This window comes from Podarcis bocagei (assembly GCF_964188305.1).
Source record: "Podarcis bocagei genome assembly, chromosome: 3".
In the NCBI taxonomy this organism is placed as follows: Eukaryota; Metazoa; Chordata; class Lepidosauria; order Squamata; family Lacertidae; genus Podarcis; species Podarcis bocagei.
Window position 1 is genome coordinate 91,029,732 of NC_138127.1, and position 19,658 is coordinate 91,049,389.

Here is a 19,658-nt window from a genome sequence, read left to right on the forward strand (position 1 = left end):
GAGGTTTCAGTGGCTGAAGTCTACCCCTGGGTGACAGCAAGCATGTCTCTTAATGCCTGGTAACAAATGTGGGAGGGGGCTGTCACTATCTTATTCTGTATTGGACTTCCCAGAGGCATCTGGTTGGCTGCTCTGGGAACAGGATGGTGCTCTTATGTGTTCATAGCTGCCCTTTTTGGAACAAAATAAAAAAATTCCTTCCAGTAGCACCTTAGAGACCAACTAAGTTTGTCATTGGTATGAGCTTTCGTGTGCATGCACACTTCTTCAGATACACGAAAACTCATACCAATGACAAACTTAGTTGGTCTCTAAGGTGCTACTGTAAGGATTTTTTAAATTTTGTTTCGACTACGGCAGACTAACATGGCTACCTACCTGTATCTTTTTGGAACTGTTTGCACTCAAGGGTTTGCATATGACCAGACAAATAAGTATGTTTTAAGCAACGTATTCCTTTGCAAGCCAACATTAACCTGAGGAGGACTCTCTGCAGCCACGCTGCAGTGCGAAACATCTTTAAAAAGTGGGGGAAAGTGGAGGAGTATTCTTTTGTTTTGCCTCGTTTTAAAAGGTTGCCGTTGTAAAGTTGCAGGCAGCTGAAGTACCGTATTTTTTGCTCTATAAGACTCACTTTTTCCCTCCTAAAAAGTAAGGGGAAATGTGTGTGCATCTTATGGAGCGAATGCAGGCTGTGCAGCTATCCCAGAAGCCAGAACAGCAAGAGGGATCACTGCTTTTGCTGCACAGTGATCCCTCTTGTTGTTCTGGCTTCTGAGATTCAGAATATTTTTTTTCTTGTTTTCCTCCTCCAAAAACTTATGGTCTTATGGTCTGGTGCATCTTATAGAGCGAAAAATACGGTAATTGGGCGCACCATTTTAAGTGCGGCCCCGGGCCTTGAAGTATTCTGGCGCTGTGGGGCTCTTGTCATCTCTCATTCTAGAGGTTTCTGAGAGATAATCTGAGGGAATCGTCTCCCAGCGTTTCTGTAAATGCATTCTGCCTTCCCAAATTAGCTTCCTGCAGATGAACACAGGGGGCTGGATAGGGGCACTTTTGCTTGGACATGCAGTGCGTGGCTGGCGACCTTTCTGAGGTGCGCTTGGCTGTCTCCGCTCGTTCCTGACCTCTCTTTTTATTCTGAATTCACTCCCAGGCAAACCAGGACGCAGTAATTAGCCGGGCCCCTGAGCAGAAAGACGACCGAGCCATCAGCCTCCAGGATGCGTCGGCGGTTTACGATCTTCTAACTATCACACTGGGCAGAAGAGGGCAGTATGTCATGCTTTCTGAGGTAACTACTCCTAGGTTTTCTTCTGTCTTTTTTTTATCACCCCCAAAACAACAAGGCAGCACTCTATGTTCTTCCAAACACACACCAGCTTGCTTATAACGTTTGCTGAAGTGTATCCAAGTGGCACTACATCTTACTGAAACATTTATGGGTGTACACATGTTCTGCCTGGGGCCGTGTGCAATACATCCCATGACTCCAGAGGAGGGAGACTCCTAAGGCCACCTTTCTTAACGCTGGCAACGTGGGAGCTGCTGTAATGCGGCTTCTTCCCACGACGCAGCAGTGATACGAGGAGCGTAATTCACTTCTGAAATTTTGCTGTTGTGGGATGTGGGGATGGCTATCAGCTGATATGAGTGGGGCCTGCAACAAAATGTTGCGCTGTATCCTCACCTGCTAGCAGGAGAATTCCTCCAGGTCGCACCATTCCACCCTCCCATTTTCCTACTCTCCCACACAACTATAGTGGTACCTTGGTTTGCAGATGCTTCAGGTTAAAGTGGTACCTCAGGTTAAGAACAGTTTCAGGTTAAGACTGGATCTCCAGAACGAATTAAGTTCTTAACCCGAGGTACCACTGTATGAAAAACGAGCAAGGTCCCAAGCAAAGAAGAATGGCAACTTAAACTTATGGAATTGTGCCCAGCTTGTGGATCTAACATATAAAATAAGAGAACATGAAGAAAATACGTTTAAAGAAGATTGGAAATTGTTTACTGAATATGTGGGGGGAAATTGTGCACACTTGAAAAAGCTGGCAGCATTAAGATAAAGTCAACTGTGTAAATAAGTTTTGATGGATGTAACAATGGAATACTGAATGGTTTAGTTTATGGGAAATATGCAGGGATTCATGTTATGCAAAATGAACCATGGAAAGAGAAGAAGGGAAGTCATTGAGATTTTATGGTTGTTTAAATGAATATTCTAAAATGTAAAACAGAAAATTTAATAAAAATTGTATAAACAAAAAAAATGGGGGGGGGGCAACTTAACAGAATTAGATCCAATATATTGATGAAAATGTGTTCTCCAAAACAGTGGGAAGGGCTAACAGCAGCACCCAAGAGACTTTACTTGATCCCACCAGATCAGGCTGTCTCCTGTGCAGCTAAAACCTGAACTATCCCAGATAGACAATTTTTTATCCCACTGAAAAAAAAACAGAAAAAAAAACTAGGTTCCCCCTCCCCCCACCTTTTGGTAATGAATTCCACAAAAGTTGAGAATCTGCTAATGATAATACTTGTGCTTTCTTCTTTTTCTCCCCAGTGTTTGGAGAGAGCAATGAAACTTGCATTTGGTGAATTCCACCTATGGTATCAACTGGCCCTTTCCATGGCAGCTTGTGGCAAGGTAAGGCACAAACACAAAGAACTTTTACATTCATGGAAAAGTTTCCATTATCTATACTCAATTTTCCAAAGCAAATGGTAATTTGAACTACAGTTGTTGTTGTTTACATCCTATCCTTTCCCCCAAATGGGCCCAGTATGAGTATTATTGTAATATTATATTGATTAATAGGTGCATAAAGTATTATTCTAATCACAGTTTCTTCCAATACTGAGCTCAGGTGGTTGAGTGTGTTAACTCTATTTCCCCCCCTTTCTAATTTAGATTTTCATTGAATTCCCAAAAACAATTACGTATTAACTTCAACTTTAATATTATTTCCCTTTGGCATTTTGACTTCCCACGCTTCCCTCCATGATGTTTTTGTTCCCACCCTTTTTCCTGCTGCATTGTACACCATACATTCATCCAATACATAGCCTCTATTACATTTGTTATCGTTTTGTTTCTGCTTCTCGTACTTCGAATCCTGCTCCCTGACTCCATTTGACTGTGGCATTTTGAGTACGTTAACTCTCAAAGCCAAATTGGGTTGCCCAAAGGGTGGCGTTGTGGGTTAAACCACAGAGCCTAGGACTTGCCGATCAGAAGGTTGGCGGTTTGAATCCCCGCGACAGAGTGAGCTCCGGTTGCTCGGTCCCAGCTCCTGCCAACCTAGCAGTTTGAAAGCACATCAAAGTGCAAGTAGATAAATAGGTACCGCTCCTGCGGGAAGGTAAACGGCATTTCCCTGCACTGCTCTGGTTCGCCAGAAGCGGCTTAGTCATGCTGGCCACATGACCCGGAAGCTGTACGCCGGCTCCCTCGGCCAATAAAGCGAGATGAGTGCTGCAACCCCAGAGTCGGTCACAACTGGACCTAATGGTCAGGGGTCCCTTTACCTTTATATAATTGGAGCACAGCCTTTCTTTGCTGAAGTACAAACATTTGTGAACTAAATAATTTTGGCTACGATATAAGAAGAAGAAGAAGAAGAGTTTGGATTTGATATCCCGCCTTTCACTCCCCTTCAGGAGTCTCAAAGCGGCTAACAATCTCCTTTCCCTTCCTCCCCCACAACAAACACTCTGTGAGGTGAGTGGGGCTGAGAGACTTCAAAGAAGTGTGACTGGCCCAAGGTCACCCAGCAGCTGCATGTGGAGGAGCGGAGACGCGAACCCGGTTACCCAGATTACGTGACTACCGCTCTTAACCACTACACCACACTGGTAGCTTTTTATACTGCAAAGATGTCCTGGTCTCCTCCTTAATCTTGTTAAATATTCTGGAAGCTAAATGGCATGATCTCTGTGAATTGATCCAAGATCTGTAAATATTCTGTGTCTGATACTTTGAGCAGAAGCAATTTCTTTCTCCATCTGTGAAGTATTTCAGCCCTAGCACTGAAGCTTTCCCAAAGGATTCCTGCTCTATCCTCTGCAATGCTGTCATCTCACTAATGGCAGGGACAGGACGTGTGGACTAGGGCTTTTATCATACTCTGCAGCTTGATGGCAGAGAGCCAGAGGGATGGGGGCAGGGAGGAAAGAGGATGCTATCTCTCCAGACCACCAAAGGCACTTGAGGTTTTCCAAGGCAGAAGATCTCTTTTCACCTGTCTCTCTGCCACAGCCAATTCCTGACCTCATTAGAAACATGAGCCCACATCCCGAGGTTTTACTTTCAGACTTGCAGCACCGGGAATAAATATGTGACATGATGGAAACACAGCATGACAAGTGCTTCAATTGCCCCATAAATCTTCAAAATCTTTGAACCTAGTATCTTGTAAAGAGTAACCAGAGGATCAGCCCTTGTTCTCATCTTGTGTCCTGGACCCTCTCTGTCCATGATACCCCCCACTCTGCTGTGGTTTATTTCTTATTTCTTTATTGGGTTTATATATTGCCCTATACCAAGCAGGTCTCAGGGCGGTTCGCAGAATAAAATCAAAATACAGAACCACAAAATACATAATCAAAATAACAACAACAACCCTATAACCCCTCCCCCCAAAAAAACACATTTTAAAAAGGCGTAGGTTGTCCAACCTGAGCTTGGTAAAAATACCACATTGTAAGCGCTCGTAAAAGGAGAAAAATAACACCAATTTTCTCTTGCTGGTCAACCTGTTAGTGCGATGCAAAGGTTTATCCGTATTCATACTTTATAATGGCATTTTGGCTTTCTTGAACAAAGGCTGTACTTTCTCAATCAACTGCAACCTGCAGCCTAATTTTGAAAGTTCGGATTTATGGGAAGAGTAGCCTGTCCCTCTTCCTGCAGCAGCCTGTAGGGTGGGCAAGTGAGGAGATGCTAGAAAGAGAGAGAAAACAAGGTTTGGGGGCACACCATGTGCGCCATGCCCCCCACATTACTCCTGAAGGAATGTAGCCCTTGACAGAAAACAGGTTGCCCCCTGTTCTAGGTATACAGTTTTTCCCCACTATGAACAGCACGTATCATGAAATGTGCTGAATATAGTTTGCAGGTGAGCTAGTGAATTGATAACTACTAACAAAAAATATAAACCACAGAGCCTAGGACTTGCCAATCAGAAGGTCGGCGGTTCGAATCCCCGCGACGGGGTGAGCTCCCATTGCTCAGTCCCTGCTCCTGCCAACCTAGCAGTTCGAAAGCATGTCAAAGTGCAAGTAGATAAATAGGTACCGCTCTGGCGGGAAGGTAAACGGCGTTTCCGTGCGCTGCTTTGGTTCGCCAGAAGAGGCTTAGTCATGCTGGCCACATGAGCTGTACGCCGGCTCCCTCGGCCAATAAAGCGAGATGAGCGCCGCAACCCCAGAGTCGTTCGTGATTGGACCTAACGGTCAGAGGTCCCCTTTACCTTTACCTTTAACAAAAAATCTCTTGGCTTTTCTAATTGTTGCGATAGAAGTCCAGGTGGCACACATAGGGGCTCCTCAGCAGCTTCCAATCCCGGCACAGACCAGAGCCAGACCAGAGAGCTTCTGCCAGGGTAATCTGCATCAGATCCGTCCAAATTCTAGCTCTCCATAAGGACTGTCAAGTTTTTAGGCAGGAGGGTAGTTGGGAAATAAGGATGGAGAGTGGCTAGCTTTCTTCCAAGCCCAACTCCCTTATACTTAGCTGTAATGGGTTTGAGTTACTCGTGCGTAAACTGTCCCCGTTAGGGGGCTTAATTGCCTGGGTTAAACCGTCTTGACTGCACAGCCCATCTCAGCGTGGCTGCCTCAGTCGCTAGCAGAATCTGTCTGTGGGCGTTTCTTAAACCTTTTCCAGCATAAAAGCTGTTTGACTCCCAGTCGTCTCCGCCTCTCACTGCGCGGGAGTCTTCTGCGCAGGGAGGGCGTGGGCAGTGGAGGACCTGTGCTCTCCTCACTGATGTCCAGGGAAGAATCCCGGAGCTCTCCCTCCGCTTCCCCCATTTGCCCCCCTTGATCCCTTGTGTTACGTCGATTTCCTTCCTCCTCTACCAAGCTGCGTCTCCCCCTGGTGCTGGTACCTTCTCCTGCAGAATCTGGGAGCCTCTCCTTTGCCTTTTGCTCTGATGTCAGTTCCCTTACATTAGCTTTCCACACAGGATCCAGACATGGGAACAAAAGTGGCGGGGGCACTTAAACCAGGCTCAGAGGTCCCTGAGTAAGAATTGTGTGAAGATGTTTCTCTTGCAAGGCCATGTGAGGGTCGCTGGTGCCAATCAGAACCAGGCCTTTGGTCCCTTGCACACACGGAAGAAGTGCCAGTCGATCTCGGAGGCAGGAAACAGGGTCTGAAGGGGATAAGTTGCCGTGTATAATGAATAGGGATGCATACATGCTATGCTGTTTATGCCTGCCTATAAACATGGATCACTCATAGCTTAGTGGCACGAATCACTCCTATGTTTCAAAACAGAGTTCCCTTGGGAAAAGGGGCTGATTGTTAAATCCCTAGCTCTGGGGATTGTAGCATCTGTTGTACCCTGGCAACTCTCAGCAAACTACAGTTCCCAGGATTTTTTTGGGGGAAAGCCGTGTGCTTTAAATGAAGTGAGGAAAAGGCTGGCTACCATCTTAGATGACTTCAAAAGGGGACTAGTCAAATTTTAGGAGGATGAGGCTACTAATGGCTTCCAGCTACGATGGCTTCATGGTTCCTCTAGGGCCAGGGACACTGTGTCTCTGAAATACCAGCCTCTGGGGAACAATAGCTGGAATGGTCTGTTGTTCTGGTGGCATCTAGTTGGCCAGTGAGGGGAACAGGATGCTGGAAGCAGTGGACCTGGGGTCTGATCCACCAGGGCTCTCCCTCTGTGTAGTTATTCTGGAGCAACTGACAGTGAGAACACAAGATCTGATCTTCTGTAAGAGGCTCTAATTCTGATTCTCTTTGGCTGTGTGCGAACGCAGGCCCATAGGCAAAGGAGACAGCCATTCTGCCTCCCTTAATTGACGCTTGAGATATTTTCTGGGCACGGCAAGGAGTGAAGGGGAGGCTTTGCAAAGAGCTGCTCTGCTCTCGCCAATGCCTTGGTTACTCTGAGCCTCTGCGTGGGCGAGAGAATCAAACGGCTCCCAGCTGATGTTTGCTGTGCTGCTGTAAATTTTGGCAGAGCGTCGGGCAGGGAAAGTACAGCGAGGCTTCTCTGCAATCCGTTATCACCATTTTCATTGGACTTTCATGTCCTTCCCTTTTTTTCTTTTAAAAAGGAAAAGGTCTGCGATGTGCAGAGGCAAGGTGCTCCCTTGCTGTTTAAAAAACGATGTGCCAAGCGCATTGGTATTCAGAGATGGTTGTTAACCTGGGTGACTGTTTCACATTTTAAGTGGCTCTCATGCCAGTCTGCTGTTGTGATATAGAGCACTAGGCCCAGTGCTGGGTTTATGTCCCCAACTCGGGTGAAAAGCCCGTGGGACGTTCACTGTGACACACGTGTTGCTTTTCATGAGACTGCCATGTTTGCATGTAAAATGGAGAAGGGCTAGGATTGACACCTGTCCCTAAGAAAACAGGATCTTCCTGTTTTTGAACATAAGTGTCCCCTGTCCAGTTTTGGCCCCAAATGGTAGTTGTGTCACTGTTTGTGCGGCTGAGGAAGAGCCTGGCCTGGAACAAGTGATAATAGAAAAAAGGGAGAAGGAGCGAACTCTCCTTTCCTTCCATCCCTTCCCCTCTCCTTCATTCCCTCTCGCTGGTGGTCCCCCTCAGCTGCCACCTGCCAGTCTAGCATGGTGTGGGGCTGCCACTGCTTGGCGTCCTCTGCCGTCCTGACCAGACCTCTCCTTCCCCCTCCTCCTCGTCCACAATAAACATGCCAGGGGGGCGTTGGTCAAGTACCAAGCAGGGTCAGCCAAGCTTGCAGGCCTTTGGATCGCAACGTATGTCATCGACTTTCTGTAGAAGGTCTGGAGAGCATGTGAGGCTTTCTGTCCCTCTTGGGCTAACGTCCCCTGAATTGTGGAGGAAACCTTAACAGGGTATTCCTCTGTTTTGGCACCTCTCCTGCCTTTTGTGTGGCCTGCACTGGCCAAGCAGGCGCTGGGGAATGTGACGTCCCTGTTGTGGAGGGGATAATCCCTCAGAAGAATCTGCCTCTGGGTGTTCTGGAGTCTCTGGCATAAGGAAGAAGAAGAAGAAGAAGAAGGAGGAGGAGGAGGAGGAGGAGGAGGAGGAGGAGGAGGAGGAGGAGGAGGAGGAGAAGGAGAAGGAGAAGAGAGGAGGAGGAGTTTGGACATGATATCCTGCTTTATCACTACCCAAAGGAGTCTCAAAGCGGCTAACATTCTCCTTTCCCTTCCCCCCCCCCAACAAACACTCTGTGAGGTGAGTGAGGCTGAGAGACTTCAGAGAAGTGTGACTAGCCCAAGGTCACCCAGCAGCTGCATGTGGAGGAGCGGAGACGCGAACCCGGTTCATCAGATTACGAGTCTACCGCTCTTAACCACTACACCACAGTGGAACTCCTGGCTGGCACGTGCCTTCCTGTCCTAGACACTACTCCATGTCATGATAGGTGCTGGACCGCCTTGTGTCTTGCCTCACTTCAGTCTGTTGCTCCAGCTACTTGTTTCTGTTTCTGCAAGAAAAGGATGGACATCGTGCGTGGGAGAGAATAAGGATCAGTGCCCCTGTTTTAAAGTAAGACGTTGCAAGATAGCTCAGTTGGTAGAGCATGAGACACTTGATTTCGGGGTCATGGGTTCGAGCCCTATGTTGGGCAAAAGATTCCTGCATTGCGGGGGGGGGGGAGGTTTGGACTAGATGACCCTTGGTGTCCCTTCCAGCTCTACAACTCTATGATTCTACAAATGTGAATGAGGCTCCAGCACTCCAACTGGCAAATACAATACTCCGGGCGGGGCTTGTACCCATCAATTTTCAAGATGTCAGAGAGTGTTTTGGCAAGTTGTAGAAGTGGGGTGATTCCTACACCAGCCTTTACGACTCCAGGCCCCCAGGAATCATGCTGGGCTCCAATGACAAGGATCCTGAGATCACGCTAAGGGTAGCCAAATTCTGTGCGATTGCCATAAAACTTAGGGAACAAGCTGTGCTATCATAATGATTAAGGCCTTAAATGATAATTTTAGGTTATATGTTAGTGACTAAGTTTTAATTTATATATTTTTTAACTGTTGCTATATCTGTATTGTCCCTGTTATACCTAATTGCAAATTCAAATGTATCTCTGTCATGTTTTATGACATCCTTGATATTGTATGTGGGCTGGAACTGGTCTGTGATAAAATTCATTCAATGTGAATGAGGCCAAGGTTTGGATGATGGGACCTGTCAAGCCCTGCTTAGCCCTGTGTCTCAGCCAAACGCTGCTGTGTTTGTTGTTTTTGTTGTTTTGTTGTTTTTGTTTGTTTTGTCGTTCTATCATTTTTGTCATTTTATCATTCTCCATGTGGAGAAAGGGCGATTTGTAAATGTAATGGAAAAAGCAAACTTCTGTCACAGGTGCAGGTGAGGGGAGGGTCAGAGAAAGGAATAAACACACTTCTGTGAGCTCTTTGGGACAAAAGGAGGGCGATGTCATGCCTGCCAACATTTCTCAGATGAAAATAGGGAAAACCTATTCCATACCCAAGGGACATGTGTGGCGCTGTGGGTTAAACCACAGAGCCTAGGACTTGCCGATCAGAAGGTCGGCGGTTCGAATCCCCACAATGGGGTGAGCTCCCGTTGCTTGGTCCCTGCTCCTGCCAACCTAGCAGTTCGAAAGCATGTCAAAGTGCAAGTAGATAAATAGGTACCGCTCCGGCAGGAAGGTAAACGGCGTTTCCGTGCGCTGCTCTGGTTCGCCAGAAGCGGCTTAGTCATGCTGGCCGCATGACCCAGAAGCTGTATGCCGGCTCCCTCGGCCAATAAAGCGAGATGAGCGCCACATCCCCAGAGTCAGCCACGACTGGACCTAATGGTCAGGGGTCCCTTTACCTTTACCTATTCCATACCCTCCAACATTTCTCAGATGGAAATATAAATAGACATTGTGTCCAATACGCAAATGCCCCCAAAGTCAGCCATGACCGCAAGCCCACCCTCCCGATGGCCAGTTTCAAAGTTTGACTTGGCAGCTTGCAAGGGTGGCAGAAAGCCTTTTAGAAAGTTAGGGGCAACTGTATAAATATATCCGGTGTATAAAATTCTGCAGCGGCAAAGGGATGGAATGGTTTGGGATGCTCCTTCTGGCTGCTTTCCTTTCAAAAGCTTAGCCTGGTTGCTAAGTAACGCACTTTAAAAAAGAAAGAAGGCAGCAGCCGTACATTTGTCTTTCCTTGCAGCCGGGAGCCTTGGGAGATGCAGGGGCCTTCGCCGGCTCCTTAAATAGCACAAGCAAGGAAAGGAAGTTAAAAAGATTGTAGCGGTTCAAGATTTCGTTACAAAGGTCAGCCAGCTAGAGGACATTCGGTGGGTCGATTTCTCTGCCAGGAGAAGAGGGGCAAGAGGGCGTGTAGCGGGGAGAGGGAGATAGAGAGAGATTTGTGCCTCTAAGCACATGGAAATTTCTGAAGATTCCTGAAAATTCATCAAAACCAGAATGAGCCGGCTAAAGCTATATCACCGCTGTGCTTGGATCGCAGCCAGCGGCTTGGATGGCGAATGTGGGATATTGGGTCGTCGTCATAAACTCTGGGGAGTGGGTTTACACTGGATTATATAATCTCTCTAATCTTAGGCAATTGCTTTAATGACAAGGATTGGAAACAGACTGGCTGGCAGTCTCTCCCATCCTTACAACACCAGCTCCCAGCTGCCACATGGGGCGACAAGTGTATAATATCAGCCGAATCTAGGCACCAAATTGCACCAGATGAAGAGAACTAGAATCTGACACTGCAAGGAGCGGTGCATATATGACAACATGTTTATCATGTGTATCCACTCCATTTGAATTTGGAAGATGGCCCAGGGGAGGCAGAGAAACCTGCATTTTGCAGTGGCTTCTGCAGTCCGAAGGGTATATTATTTGCTCTGGTGGAGGCTTGCCCTGCTTGGAAAGACTAGCTCTGTTTGAAAGATGGCTTGTCTTCTGCTCAGTTTGTATGCTTGTAAAAAAAGAAAAGAAGAACAACAACTTTTTGAAATCAGTACGTTTCCGGTTGCTGCAATTCAATTTCTATACAGTTTCTTCTGGAAGCTGCTTAATTGTATATTTCAAAACCAGTTTAGGTAATCCCTTCCCATTAGTCCTCATTTCTCTATACAGTGGTACCTCTGGTTACGTACTTAATTCGTTCTGGAGGTCTGTTCTTAACCTGAAACTGTTCTTAACCTGAAGCACCACTTTAGCTAATGGGGCCTCCTGCTGCTGCCGCCGCGCCGCTGGAGCACGATTTCTGTTCTCATCCTGAAGCAAAGTTCTTAACCCGAGGTACTATTTCTGGGTTAGCAGAGTCTGTAACCTGAAGCGTATGTAACCCGAGGTACCACTGTATGTGCCAAACTGACTTGAAATCAACTTTATGTTTGTGCATGCTAGATATTGACCACATTTTCTTTTCTTTTTTTCATTTTTTCATCCACAGCTTCAAGTTTGGTAGCTAAAATTTCCCCAAACATGTCAGGAAGGGAACACACCTCATCCTTCGGCTCTGGGTTTTTTGTTTTTCTGGGTGCTGTTTCTCCCCAGATAAAGCTTGGGTGGTTCTTCTGTGACTCCATCTATTGTGTGTGTGTGTGTTTTACATTGGAATTAATTTATAGGAGTTAAGTTATCATTAATCCATGCAATGAAAGCCATCAATTTCTTAAATTCATTAATAATTTCACTTCTATTTATTCTGTGTCATTCATATCATAAATTCAATATCCCTGCTTGATCAAATTGGTTTATTTTCAGTCATTTTGTCATCCCTATATTACTTCAATATGCTTCATTAGCAATGCAGTTAACTCTTTAAGCTAATGCATTATTAATAGATCATTTTAAATATCAGTTTTTTTAATCAGTGATGGAAGGGACCATCAAATCTGGACTGCTGCTCAGTGCAGGACCTGCAGAACACAACTCATACATCCCTGGCAGAACTCATATTCACCTCCTGCTTAAACAGCTCCAGCGAAGGAGAGCCAGCCGTCTCCAAAGGCAGTCTGTTCTGTTGTTGAACAGCTTCTATCATTAGGAAATGTCTCTTAATGCTTAGATGAAATTTGCTTCCCTGCATTTTTCAGATATTAGTTCTCGTCCTGCCCTCCAAAGCCTTAAGAACAATGGTTACTGACCTTGATGGTTTACAGAGTAACTAAGAGGCTTCTGAATATCATTCGCTGGGCAACAAGAGCAGGAGGAAACTGCTGCCCTCCTGTCCTATTTGTGGACTTCCCAGAGGCATCTGATTGGTCACTCTGAGAAAGAGGATGCTGGACTGGACAAGCCTTGGATCTGGTGATCCAGCAGGGGGCTTTCTTAAGACCCTTGTCAGAAGCATGAAAGAGACAGCTCGCTGCACACTGTAGCTTGCCAAAATGTAGGCATTTTTTTTCTTTTTAAATGGATGTACAGGGAAGAACTTGGCCGTACTGTAATGGGTGACCAGCAGGTGTTGCAGTCCAGAACTGAGAAACTGAAGCCTGCTTCACGTTTGACTTGGGACGGCCACGCAATGCATTGATCAGAGACATCCAAATATGGAGTTTTGTATGCAGGCCTAGAACTTGTATTGAAATGCTTCCCCGGTTTAAAGTTGCATCACTAATAAGTCTAATTATTACTATCTTGCAGTGGATCTTGCAAACAATGCACTTTCCACCCACAGCCTGACTGAGGAATACTAACATTTTAATTATCTGATTATTTAGACCCTACACAGACGCTGCGGAATCCACTATTACTCTAATATGTGTGATCATTCATTCTCTCATTCTTGTGCACACTGCACAATAGCACATGCGCATGTGTTGCACAAGTACATGCACTGGAAAATACAACTGGAATTTGGTATGCATAGAGATGCTCACGATTGCTGCTCCTCCCTCCCTCCCCCAGTCTGAGGATGCAGACCCGGAGTTCCATATCATCTCTTATGGGATGTCGTTTGTACTCAAGATCTACCTGTCTCTATATATTTCTCTGTAATCGTATATATCATGAAGTTGGAGGGGATCTAGGTCATCTCAATACTCAGTGCTCAATGCTCAATGCTCAATGCTCAATTCTCAATGCTCAGCTAAATCATCCCAGATGATTGCCCAGCCTCTGTTTAAGCATCACCAGCAAAGGAGAATCCACAATCTCATGAGGTAGTCTGTTCCACTGTCCAACAGCTCCTACCCTTCTCCTATTGGATCTAGTCATGTGTTCTGGAGCAATGGCGAACAAGTCTGCTCCATCTTCTACATGGCAGCCCCTCAGATAATGGGAGACCCCATAATTTCTACTTTTGCTAGCACTGTTGTTGTTCCCCCCCCTCCCAATTCAAGGCAAACTGCTGCACCACTATATTTTATCCTATATGTGGCTTGGCTTCTCTGATGTTTTGAAAGTTGGATTTAACAGGCACACTAAATCTCAACTCTAGCATGCGTAAACATGCATAAAGGCATACATAATTTTATTTGCATGCCGCCTTTCCACACTTCAAACTATGCTCAAAGTGCCTTACAACATGAAAACAAAACATTGTTGTTGTTGTTGTTTAGTCATTTAGTCGTGTCCGACTCTTCGTGACCCCATGGAGCAGAGCACGCCAGGCACTCCTGTCTTCCACTGCCTCCCACAGTTTGGTCAAACTCATGCTGGTAGCTTCGAGAACACTGTCCAACCATCTCATCCTCTGTCGTCCCCTTCTCCATCTTTCCCAACATCAGGGCCTTTCCCGGGAGTCTTCCCTTCTCATGAGGTGGCCAAAGTGTTGGAGCCTCAGCTTCAGGATCTGTCCTTCCAGTGAGCACTCAGGGCTGATTTCCTTAAGAATGGATAGGTGAAAACAATACATGAAAACAATACATAATTAAAACATAACAAAAATAGTGATAGACAATAAATAAAGCATGAAAAAATGCATGGCCAGACTGAAGCCTTTCCATACAAATCATATCAATAACAGCAGCAACCCCCACCCAACAACTCCCTCTAAACAATAACCCACTGTAGGGCATGTCATTTTAGGGAGTAAAACTAAATTTTTGCAAATTTCTTCAGGGAGGGGTCCTAAAAATATGTTTTTGGGTGTGAGGAACTCAAGTCCACTATTATTTTCGTGATTGGACATTTAGCTTGGTAAGTCTTCATTTGATGACGAAGCACATAGACTGCTTTTGGAAACTAAAGAATTTTAATTTTACCTTCTGAAGATGTCAGGTAGTGCTTGATAATAAGAACAGCAACAACAACAACATAGTATAACTGCAAGTACTTGGCAATAATTATTAATTGTATTAATTTAACTGAAATATATTTTAAAATTCCCAAATCATGTTATAAACTTTTTAACACCCCTCATTTTTGAAAGTTGAAAAATTCAACACACCCTAATAATAGCCCAGCCCAAGAGTCTGTTCAGCAGCCCCAGATTTTGCAGCTGGAGTCAGTCAGGGCCCTGCCCTTCCAGGCAAGATGGAACGGCCTGCAAGGCAGGGAGCAGGTCTTCCAGGTGTCACAGCCTAGATGATCTCTCATAGCATCACAGTGAGCATGTTAGGGAGTCAATGAACACTTTTTATCTTTAATAGGCCTTGCATTGTATTTGGCAGGTGTTATGAACTCATTAATGCTGAAAATGTCCAGTAATAAATTGCTGGCGTCCTGTGGGAAATGACGGGACGTTCTGACATTTAGTGGCAAATGTCCAGGAGCATTGAATATATCTTTAAGCATCATCACTTATCTATCTATCCATCCCAGTTCCCAAGGGTTCCCTGGAAGAGGGACTGGCTGTTAAACTACTCCAAGAATTGTAGCTCTGTGAGCAGAGCAGGGGTCTCCTAACAACTCTCAGCACCCTTAACAAACCGCAATTCCAAGGATTCTTTGGAAGGAAGCCATCGCTGTTTAATATTGTTTTAAATGTATAATGCAGATGAGGTCTGGCTGTGTGAGTGCATGTTGTCAAATTCCTTCCCCAGTATATAGGATCTTCCATCTCTGCTGGTGTGTGTGCACACGTAGACACACACACACACACACACACACACACACACACACAACCCATCATAATAAATGTTTTGCTTGTTTGTGAACAATGTGAACATTTTCCCATGGCAGGGCCGTCTTAAGCATATGCAGCACCGGTGTGATGGCCTGGGATTCGGACTCAGAGGCTGAACCTGAGGAATCCCAGCCTGCACAGGAGTCCCCGCCTCCAGAGGGGCTGGGGCATGAGCCGGGGCTGGGGCATGAGCCTGAAGGGTCCTCACCTGTGCTGGATCCTCAGGTGCAGGGACCAGCTGAGTCTGCTCTGGCTCCTGAAGTGATGGAGGACCCATTGCCTGCAGGTGCTTCACTCTCAGCTCCATCAGAGGAAGCTGAGGTTGCATCTGGGTCTGGTCACCCTCCAGCCTCTCCTGAGCTGCAGAGGCTCAGGGCAGAGAGGCGGAGGGAACTAAGTTCCCGCAGGAGGAGTGCTCGCCTCCAGGCCAGGAGAGGCGAGTCACTGGAGGATCGGGGCTGCCCTATGCCTCGGGGCAGATAAAAGCCGGCCAGCCCCAGTCCCAGGTTGCGGGAGCAACATAGTTGGTAACCTGTTCCTGCCTGCACCCTGCTCTTCTGCCCGAGTTCCTGACCTCACCTGACTCCCTGCCTTGAACCCTGCTTCAGCTTTGACGGGCAGCCTCCATACTGCACCCTTGACCTCGGACTGGACTTGGACCTCGCCGCATGGTTAACTCTCGGGACCAGCCCAGCCAGGGTGCAAAGATCCTTTGGGGAACCCCAAAGTTGTCGACCTTTTTTAAGGAAAGGTTCCCCAGAGCCTCATGGGCGCCTCATGGTGTAAGCAGCATGCACTGGACGGTTCTCTCCATGGCCCTAAACCAATCCCAGGCACGCAGGAAGGCGGAGCTGGCCGGCCACATCAGCACCTCGCTGTCTCGCTTGCCCCTGAACTCGCAGCCCACAGCAGAAGAGCCCGCCGCGGCGCTCCAACCGATGGGCAGGCTCTTCCCCGGTCTCCAACTCTCGGGCCCCAGACTCTCGGCCTGGTGCCCCTGAGAGCCTGGCGCCCGGGTGCCCTGTACCCCTGGCGCCTATGGCTAAGACGGCCCTGTTCCATGGCATGCTGACAGGTTTCTAACATTTGATGGGAAAGGTTATAAGAATTTCCAGGGGGCTTGTTTTTCAGAGCCGCGTTAGACACTTTGCTGAGCTCCATTTGGCAACGGGCCCTTTCCACCGTGTAGTCTTTTATTGCAACGTCCGCTATGTACTCTTTACTGTACTTCACTGTCGAGGGATTAAAGATTGCCTTGCTGATTAACTGTGCCGCTTTTCAATTACGAACCCATCATTTCATCAATGCTGGAAAAGTCAGGGCTGACAGACTCGCGGGCATAAATGAGAAGGGATTTATTCCGCCCGTCTCCCCTCCTCTCTCCTCTTTTAGACCTGGAGAGAGAGACACTTGTTGCACTGCTGGGTTGCCCTAGCTTGCCAGGACCCTCTCGTGGGAATGTGTGCAAAGTGACTAGGGTTGCCAACTTTGGTTGGGCGAAATATGGGACAGGTCAGGCAAAATAAAGGACAGCGGTTGTTGGAGAGTCGGCAAGGAGGAGGAGACACTGCGGCTGCCAAGGGTCAGCACTTTGGGATGTGCTGGCTCCGAGGGGCAGGCAGAGGGCAGGGCCTCCCTGGGCAGGAATAAAGAAAGGGGGAGCAGAGCGGAGCACAAGGAGCCTTGATTTTTTTAAAAAAATGCTTTGTGTGTCCGTGTCTAATCTTCCTTCTTTCTAAAATGTTTTTATTGGTGTGCGTTTTCCTTTTTGTAAATCTATCAAAGAATTAAATAAAAGCAGAATTACGGGTTTTTTTCAGGATGGTGGAGCATATGTGTGTTGTGTCGTGTTGCATTGTTGTGGTGGAAATGCTCTGCTGTGGAGGGACACAAATGGGGGGGACGAGGAGGGTCAGTTGTATGAGTGCGTTTGTGTGAGAAATGTGCCTATTTTCATCTGAGGAATGTTGAGGAGTATGTGGTCAGTGTGACGAATCACTTGTTTTTATCTTCCCTGAATCTCCCACCATTCATGAGGAGATCTCTACTTACCTTTTCCCCTATACCAAATCCATTTGTCGTCCCCCTCCCCAAATCCAATGGCCCCTATGCAGAATAGTACTTCCTTCTGTTTCATAGAATCATAGAATCATAGAATCATAGAATCATAGAATCATAGAATTGGAAGAGACCACAAGGGCCATCGAGTCCAACCCCCTGCCAAGCAGGAAACACCATCAGAGCACTCCTGACATATGGTTGTCAAGCCTCTGCTTAAAGACCTCCAAAGAAGGAGACTCCACCACACTCCTTGGCAGCAAATTCCACTGTCGAACAGCTCTTACTGTCAGGAAGTTCTTCCTCATGTTTAGGTGGAATCTTCTTTCTTGTAGTTTGGCTCCATTGCTCCGTGTCCGCTTCTCTGGAGCAGCAGAAAACAACCTTTCTCCCTCCTCTATGTGACATCCTTTTATATATTAAATGCAGGCAGTACAGAAATTCAGAAATTGCGTATCATGCCTAAACTGTGCATAGGAGTGTTGGCAGCCTTGCAGTATGCTGAGCAAGAGAGAAGCACCTGAAATTTTGGCAGAGATAGAGACTGCTTAATATTAGGACAGTTTTCTGGGGTGAGTGGGGTGCTTGCTGGGGAGCAGTTTCCGTGCTCACTGGCAAGTAGAACACTCTCTTTATTTAAATATTTCTAAACCAAACTTTAATGTGAAAATGTCACAGGGCACTAGTCAAACTAAAGAGACACCATTACAGTAAGGAAGAATTAAAAATGTCAAGCGCATCATTGACAGCCAGTCAGTAAAGGGTCTCAGGTCTGAAAGGCCTGTGTGAACAACACACTTCTTCCAAGATGCCTAGAAACAGGCAGGGACATCTTTCACCAAACTTCTAGTGGCAAGGAGTTCCACGGGGCAGCAGCGCCTGCCATGTGAAAAGCCAACCCAAGCTCAGTGGCATAGGGAAACCACCAAAGTGCCCCATCAGAAGACCCCTGCGGAGCATAAGGAAATCAGAGGTTGGGTGGCCATCTGCCAGCGATCTTTTAGCTGTGATTTGTGCATGGGGTTGGTCTAGATGACCCTTCCAACTCTACGAACCCATTTCATTGTTAGGGTACAGCTGTGTGGAGCGAGTGAAATGGAGACATAAGAGGCTCCTTGGGGTAGGGTGGGAGCATGAGCAGAAGCAAAGCACCTTCCCCTTGCTTCTCAGTAACTACAACCTATCAGTAGCCCTGATCCGTGGAGGGGGGCAAGTATATCAGCCACAGGATGCAGTTTCCAGGGAACCCCGATTCTTCTCTTTCACGTGTCTTAACTCTGCGGAGTCAGCACTAAGTATTGAAGAGGTGACGTTTGCTTGTACTTGGGAGCTGCATTGCCTAACCAAACGCCTCTCCCCTTCTTTCTTCCTCCTTCTGCCCAGTCCGCCCACGCCGTCTCGGTGCTCAAAGAATGCGCGAAGCTGCGTCCTGAGGACCCCACCGTCCCTCTCCTGGCCGCCAAGGTCTGCATCGGGCCTCTGCACTGGGTAAGCAAGCTGGCGCAGTGCTTGTTACATAATGCATTAGGTGCCGCATTGACAGCAGCGGCGTTTGAGTGCAGCTCAAAGAGAGGAGGAGACAAGAGGCGGTGGGGGGGGGGGGAGTGAGCCTGAACAGCTGCAAAATTACAGCTCTGCACTGAAAAGGGTCCCCTCAGTGCTGTTGCCCGCTGCTTCAGAGTGGGGAACTGCCTGCTCTATCCACTTCCCCTCCAAACAGAATACGAAGGCTTGGTTGTTGTTTTCCTCCTGTGCAGCCAGTCCAGTATGCATGCTGCTTCTTTTTTTGACAGGGAGGGAGATAAGCCCCCCCCCCCCCTGCTACAGTCAGACATTGCACCCCTTAGGTAGGCTCATGATTGCTGCCTAAATGTACCTAGGAGCTCATCCACTTGGTTTTCTCCAGCTGGCAGCTGGTTCGCTTTCTCTTGCTCCCAGTGTCACAACAGCAGGGTCTCTCTGTGTGTGTGTTCAAAATGTCAGCCTTGTTAAGATGTACCCTCCAGTCACCGCAATAGGGGTGGCTGGGAGGAGCCGCGGCTCGGAAAAACGTTGATAATCTTCGGCAGCAGAAGCATCTGCCGGTTGTTTAGCTGCTCGGGTTTTAATAAATTCTCAGCCTGCCGTTTACACCAGTGGCGTCTCCACCAGGTGGCCCTGCAGTCAGCGGCGGATGATGATCATTGGAAATATCAAGTAAAATAAGAAGTGGCAGGCTGCAGGGAAGGGAAATAGACGGTTGCCAAGAGCTCGGGGGCTGATTAATTGTCTTGCTTTTAATTGATTTGACTGAATAATTAACGGGTTGAAATAAATATTACAGGATCACAATGCGGGTGATAAAACGCCTC

The 19,658-nt window shown here is 47.1% G+C and overlaps 1 protein-coding gene across 2 annotated transcripts in view; it reads left to right on the forward strand.

The window, feature by feature from the left end:
• The window catches only part of TTC7A (tetratricopeptide repeat domain 7A), a 192,311-nt gene that overhangs the window by 44,659 nt on the left and 127,994 nt on the right, over positions 1-19,658 (forward strand). For both annotated transcript variants that reach the window (XM_081188507.1, XM_081188508.1), the window contains exons 9-11: positions 1,160-1,297; positions 2,573-2,656; positions 18,691-18,795. In XM_081188507.1, the coding sequence (XP_081044633.1) occupies positions 1,160-1,297; positions 2,573-2,656; positions 18,691-18,795 (327 nt within the window). The remainder of the gene's footprint in view (positions 1-1,159; positions 1,298-2,572; positions 2,657-18,690; positions 18,796-19,658) is intronic.